This window comes from Sinocyclocheilus rhinocerous, unplaced genomic scaffold (genome assembly GCF_001515625.1).
Source record: "Sinocyclocheilus rhinocerous isolate Xijiao unplaced genomic scaffold, SAMN03320098_v1.1 scaffold1696, whole genome shotgun sequence".
Taxonomy (NCBI): Eukaryota; Metazoa; Chordata; class Actinopteri; order Cypriniformes; family Cyprinidae; genus Sinocyclocheilus; species Sinocyclocheilus rhinocerous.
The window spans coordinates 25,869-32,759 of record NW_015628374.1 but is presented as its reverse complement, the minus strand read 5'-3'; the positions used below and the strand labels follow the sequence as shown (position 1 = coordinate 32,759).

The 6,891-nt window shown below is 39.6% G+C and overlaps 1 protein-coding gene across 1 annotated transcript in view; it reads left to right on the top strand.

The window, feature by feature from the left end:
* LOC107737789 (copper-transporting ATPase 1-like) overlaps positions 1–6,891 on the top strand; it is a 35,492-nt gene that overhangs the window by 19,987 nt on the left and 8,614 nt on the right. The window contains exons 10-15 of the mRNA XM_016549407.1: positions 381–614; positions 702–793; positions 894–1,021; positions 2,383–2,537; positions 4,482–4,616; positions 5,899–6,093. Of these exons, the coding sequence (XP_016404893.1) occupies positions 381–614; positions 702–793; positions 894–1,021; positions 2,383–2,537; positions 4,482–4,616; positions 5,899–6,093 (939 nt within the window). The remainder of the gene's footprint in view (positions 1–380; positions 615–701; positions 794–893; positions 1,022–2,382; positions 2,538–4,481; positions 4,617–5,898; positions 6,094–6,891) is intronic.

Here is a 6,891-nt window from a genome sequence, read left to right as displayed (position 1 = left end):
TGTTGCTTGGCAACCACTTTGTTGCAACCACAACTGTTTCTGAGGAGCTACATTGTTTGGTGGAAGAATACTGTTTTTATTAATATCATTACACTTTATTTGCTCGGTTTTATTTTGTGAAACCTTACTACGTATATGGAATAACCGTTTTATAAAAGCAACAATCCCCGTGAAGCCGTGGTTTACAGTGAATTTATAACAGCTAAGGGGGTTTTAGGCACTCCGCTTACGCCCCTTAGCTGTTATAAGTTCACTGTAAACCACGGCTTCTTGGGGCTCATTGCTTTAGTTTACTGAAAACATGCCAAAACTTTGATAAATGCTTTATGAAAGATCTCTTTGTATTTAGTCACCATACTGGTTTTGTCTGTCTTAAATAGTTTATCGGTGGGAGGTATTTCTACGGTCAAGCCTATAAAGCTGTCAAGCACAGGACGGCCAATATGGATGTGCTGATTGTTCTGGCGACAACAATTGCATTCACATACTCCGTGGTGATTCTGCTGGTTGCCATGGTGGAGGGAGCGAAAGTGAACCCCATCACCTTTTTCGATACTCCACCCATGCTGTTTGTCTTCATCTCGCTGGGCAGGTGGCTGGAGCAGATAGCAAAGGTGATCAAGCATTTCCAGTTGCACAAGCTATTCGCCTGCATGCTTGTGATTATATCTCTTAATGTGTTGCATTGTCTTCAATCGCAGAGCAAGACCTCAGAGGCTCTGTCCAAGCTAATGTCTTTACAGGCGACAGAGGCCACTGTTGTTACACTGAATGATGACATGTCCGTGTTAAGGTTTGTGCATCTCTGTGCTGTTTAGTTTGGGTTTCCTATTGAACAGAGAGCACAGCTGCACATATGACCTTGTGTTTCTCTCTCTATCTCTGTCTCTCAGCGAGGAGCAGGTGGATGTGGAGCTGGTTCAGAGAGGTGATGTTGTGAAGGTTGTGCCCGGAGGGAAGTTTCCAGTAGATGGCCGAGTGATTGAAGGACACTCGATGGCAGACGAGTCTCTCATTACAGGTTCAAGAGGGCACTTTCTCTTTACTAACATGAGTGCAATCAGACGAGGCAGGATAATTGTTGTGTGTTCCATATACTAGGGATGCACAATGAATCATATGTTAACCATGATCACGATTTCTGCTTCTCTCGAGTATAATCATCTGTGTGCCCGCTGGTTATTCATCCTGAAAACGTTTCATTTTAATTTGCCACTTGCGTGATCTTGCATTGGTAACAAACCTCCACAAGCATTCATGGTTGCGGTTGCCAGATGTCAAGAGTTTAAATCCCCCAATAAGTGTTTTTTTTTTCTTGAATCGATATATTTTCTGCGCATTAGTATACTTAATCTTCCCAACCTGGCAACCATGAGCACACACTGTACATTACAGAAAAGGGGGACACTGGAGTCAAAAAGGTTGAGGGAACCAGGTTAGGGGTGTTCGATGTTTATCGTCTGCGAACATATCATAATTGTTGTTTTAATGATATTAATGACATTATGGAGTGTGTCACTCACTTTGCAAAAACAAACAAAAACACGTCTTGAGAGTCCAAAACCGTTGACTGCGTGATGAAGCCTATTAGAATGCAGTTAAAATGACCCTATAATTAAAGTTGTGAAAGCAAAAAAATATCCCTGTATGAGTTTTTGTTTTTGTATTTATAGAGTTAAATAATATCACAAGCAACAGCTGTTTTCCTAAATATTAGCGTGCGAGCGCGATCGCAAATGTGATATTAATTTTATACAACAGTTCAACAAACAAGAAGTTAATATTGAGTGAGTTACATTTTAGACACAATATTGTCTTTTTTTTCTGTTTCGCCAATGAAAATAGTTTCAATTAAAGCCTCAGAGAAACTCTGCGGTGTTTCATCCCCGAATGAATCTGTTTTTGAACGAATCATGATTCAGTGATCCATTCATAAAGACAGCCACTTGCTTCGTTTCTAAATAAATCAGCCGTTTTGAATGAATAGTTTGAATGAATGATTAATGATCACTCAATAACACGGGGATTTGCTGCCACATACTCATATTTATTTATCCATGGCAGGCCTAAACCAGCCAAAGTACCAGCACAAAAACACACTCATATAATTATCGTTTTCTAAAAAAAATCCCAGTAAATATTGAGATATAATTTTTTTGTCAGTAGCCCTGTCTAATGATCAGAATGTAATTTAATCAGACATGGGTTGTGCTCTTATGACTTGGGCCTGGAACATCCAAGCAATGTCAAACAACTGCAAAGCAATGACAGAGCGACCACACCTCTCCTCAAAATCCTCTAGAAATTGCCTTTCAGTATAATGTTTCTTCCCTTAATTTTCCCATTTGTGCAGTGACTGGTGTGTTGTGTCCTGTGCTGTAGGTGAAGCCATGCCCGTCACTAAGAAGCCGGGGAGCACCGTGATCGCGGGCTCCATCAATCAGAACGGCTCTCTGCTGATCAAAGCCACTCACGTGGGCACAGACACCACCCTCTCTCAGATCGTCAAACTGGTGGAGGAGGCGCAGACTTCAAAGGTGCGTCTGTCAGCTCAGCATCTGCGATCATAGCATCTCTTTTGAAAATATCCGCTTCTGATTCTCCAGATTAGCCCAGTTGAACACTTGCTTATTTATTTTTATTTATAAAACGGAGAGTTCCGGTCCTTGATTCTGATTGGCTGAGCCGCGTTTGAAGCTGTTGTAAATTACTCTACAAACATACAGTTTTGTTTACGTTTGTGTGTTGCTTGGCAACCACTTTGTTGCAACCACAACTGTTTCTGAGGAACTACATTGTTTGGTGGAAGAATACTGTTTGCGTTTGAAGCTGTTGTAAATTACTCTACAAATATACGCCTTTGTTTACGTTTGTGTGTTGCTTGGCAACCACTTTGTTGCAACCACAACTGTTTCTGAGGAACTACATTGTTTGGTGGAAGAATACTGTTTTTATTTATATCATTACACTTTATTTGCTCTGTTTTATTCTGTGAAACCTTACTACGTATATGGAATAACCGTTTTATAAAAGCAATAATCCCCGTGAAGCCGTGGTTTACAGTGAATTTATAACAGCTAAGGGGGTTTTAGGCACGACGCTTACGCCCCTTAGCTGTTATAAATTCACTGTAAACCACGGCTTCACAGGGATTATTGCTTTAATTTATAAAGCCCCGTTCACACCGAGAACGATAACTATAAAGATAATGATATTAGCGTCCACACCAGCAAACGCTTTCGTCTGTTTATTCGAAGCGCACTGCCGCTTTAAATTCTTGAGCTCGTTACAGCAGGGTGGATTCTGATTGGCTGTCAGTTTTATATCGTTCATCAGCTGGAGAAAAATCGTTTTGAAAGTGATAAAAACTATATTGTTTCTCTTTGTCTTTATCATTATAGTTGTGGTGTGGACTCTGCTATTCTTTAATATTGAGAACGATTTTTAGAACTATATCTTTATCGTTATTTTTATAGTTATTGTTCTTGGTGTGAACGGGGCTTAAGACTGAGATAGTAGTTCTGCCAATTTATGTTTTTGCTTTTATTAATGTTATTTTCAAATTAATGTCAAATTTATGACCAAATCTGAATATGTAACAACATAAACTAGTTAATAATTCATAAAAATTTATGAAATATCTAATAATAAAGACATCACGAAGGATATGTATTGTTGTAGTATAGCCTGTAGTATGTTTTCCAGTTGCATTGCCAGTTTAAAACTTGGACACAAATACTCATGCTTTACTGTTAAACTGGAAAAAAATTATAAAATCATCAAAACTATGAAATAAAACAAATGGATGTATGAATATTTTGTAGCAACCAAAAAGTGTTTACAATTTTTTTTTTTTAGCTCCTTAAATGTAATTTAAATAAAAAATGAGGTAAATAAATACAACTCTTTACTATCTGGTAAAAAAAAAAATACATACACTTTAGTCATATGTGATTTTAATTTTTTGGATTCAGGATAATGATTTAAAAAATATGAATTTTACTCTCAGTTTCTACCTGGTAAAATATTTTAGAGGTGGCATAAGTAGAAAAATGTATATTCATTCAGGTAGTTGTAAGAATATAATAAAATTACAGTACTTTTCAGGTCTAGAAATCACTCTTTTAAAATTGGTCTTCATATATTAAGGTTTTTCTAAACTATGGGAACTAGTTTTTCAAAGAAAATAAAAACAGATTTTTTTGTTTTTTTTTTGTTTTAGCGATTTATTTTATTTTATTTTAGCTTAGCTTTGTTTTATTTTAAATAATTTCATGAGGCCCCCTTGGAAGGTTGCTAAGGCCCCTAGTGGGCCCCGGGCCCTGGTTGAGAAGCAGTGCTTTAAATCAAAAGGTTTTGAATTTCATGAGAAACAAACTCGGTGAAGTTTGTCCGAACGTCACTGCTTTCTGTACAGGATCTGCATGTCTAACCTCACCATTGATCTTCACAAAACCCTCTGTTAAACTTTCCGATCTCAGGCTCCCATCCAGCAGTTTGCAGATAAGATCAGCGGCTACTTTGTCCCGTTCATTGTTGGGGTGTCCTTCCTGACTCTCGTGGCCTGGATTCTGATCGGCTTTGTGAACTTTCCGCTTGTGGAGAAGTATTTCCCTGTGAGTGAAGCCGTCTCTGTAGATGCATGTTCGTCATTTTGGAAGCATTTTAGTTTTTCTCTGTAATTCACTTATTCAAGGTTAGGTCAAGGTTTCTTTCTGAACATTACAGTGTGTTTGCACCGTACACTGAACTCTTTTATTTCAGAAGAGCAAGAAAAATCCTGTTTTCCATGATATGTCCCCTTGAAAATATTCATACTTGAGGGTTTTAAAGGGATAGTTCTCCCAGAAGTGAAATGTGCTGTTAATTCACTCACTCTCAGGTCATACAAGATGTAAGTGACTTCAGTAGAACAGTAAAGAAGATTTTAGCTGAAACCATAATGCTTGGTGATTTTATCCTTGGTGTTTTTGAGAATAAAAAAAGCATATCAGGGAACACAATCATTCTTTTGAACCGGTTCTTTTTGATGAACTACTTGAACCAGTTCACCAAATCGGACTGAAGCATCTGAAACAGTTCATGGCTCGAGCAGCACAGATCTACAAGTTACTCAATGAAAACTCACTTTCAGACGCCTGACAGTCACTGCGACTGGGAATGAACAGAAATAGCGGCGTATCTGATCCTGTGATGAATGAATCATTCAGCGCTTCAGTTCCTCCAACAGACACTGAACTGAGGAAACAGTTCGACTCGGACCGAAGACCGACGAGCCGCTGATATTCACATGCATGAACCGAACACACAAATGAAGGGCCAAATGAAAATTTTTATGGTTTCTCTTTGTTTATGTAAAAAGGTGAGCTGATGAAGACTAGTTTATTCACTTTATATGCTTTAGACACGTAAAACATCCACATTTCACATCATTATTGGGTGCTTTAATAATGTAATTGCATATACATTACATCATTACATGATTACATTAATAAACTAGTGAATTGAACCAGTTTGCGGAAAATAATCAGATTCCCATTTGTCTGAGGTTCTGGATTTCAGGTAATAATGTTGTAAATAATGTTCAGTTTCTTGCACAGACCGATCGTTTCGCTTCATAAGACCTCAGTATATCGCCAGGAGCCACTAATTTTGTGTTCATTGATATGCTTTTTTTATTATTCTCAAAAACTTGCATTTTATGAATCACCAAGGACCGGTTTCAGCTAAAAACCTTCTCCACTGTTCTGCTGAAGAAAAAAGTCACCTACATCTCGGATGACCTGAGGGTGAAAAAATTAACAGCACATTTTCATTTTTGGGTGAACTATCCCTTTAATGCTAGATTAGGTTTATGCTCTTTAAACACAATGAAATATTGAACGTCTCTCTCTGCAGGGTTATGATAAGAGCATCTCTGAGGCAGAGGCCGTCATCCGCTTCGCCTTCCAGGCCTCCATCACGGTCCTCTGCATCGCCTGCCCCTGCTCTCTGGGTCTGGCCACCCCGACTGCGGTTATGGTGGGGACAGGGGTCGGAGCCCAGAACGGGATCCTCATCAAGGGAGGAGAGCCATTAGAGATGGCACACAAGGTGGGCCGCTGATTTTAATGCTGCCGCCGTGTTGTTGTGTGGAGGAAGACCATTTTATAAATAGGGTTGGGTACTGAAACCCACCGGTACCTATGTAACCGGTATGTACTAGAACCGAATCAGAACGCAGATTTCGGTGCCACCAATGCTTGAGCGATCGATTGAAATATTTGTTCTCTGGTTCTCCGAAACGGACGTAAGGATCACCGGCACTGCACGTGAAAAATAATTTCCCGACTGAGAAAATCTACCAGCAAATTGTCATTTTTGGCTGAACTATTCCTTTAATGCTAGACCAGGTTTATGTTCTTTCTTTGAACACATTGAAATGATGACCTGTCTCTCTGCAGGGTTATGATAAGAGCATCTCTGAGGCAGAGGCGGTCATCCGCTTCGCCTTCCAGGCCTCCATCACGGTCCTCTGCATCGCCTGCCCCTGCTCTCTGGGTCTGGCCACCCCGACTGCGGTTATGGTGGGGACAGGGGTCGGAGCCCAGAACGGGATCCTCATCAAGGGAGGAGAGCCATTAGAGATGGCACACAAGGTGGGCCGCTGATTTTAATGCTGCCGCCGTGTTGTTGTGTGGAGGAAGACCATTTTATAAATAGGGTTGGGTACTGAAACATAACAGATAAAACTATACATTGTCGCAGTCAAGTGTTTATTGTCTTTGTTTTATCATTCAAAACGCATTTATATCTTCTGTTTACTCAGTTATAGCTATAGCAATGCCTTTGTCCATATTAGGGATTTCCTGAGTCCTTTTCCTTCTGTGATACTCATGTGGAGTTTCTGCG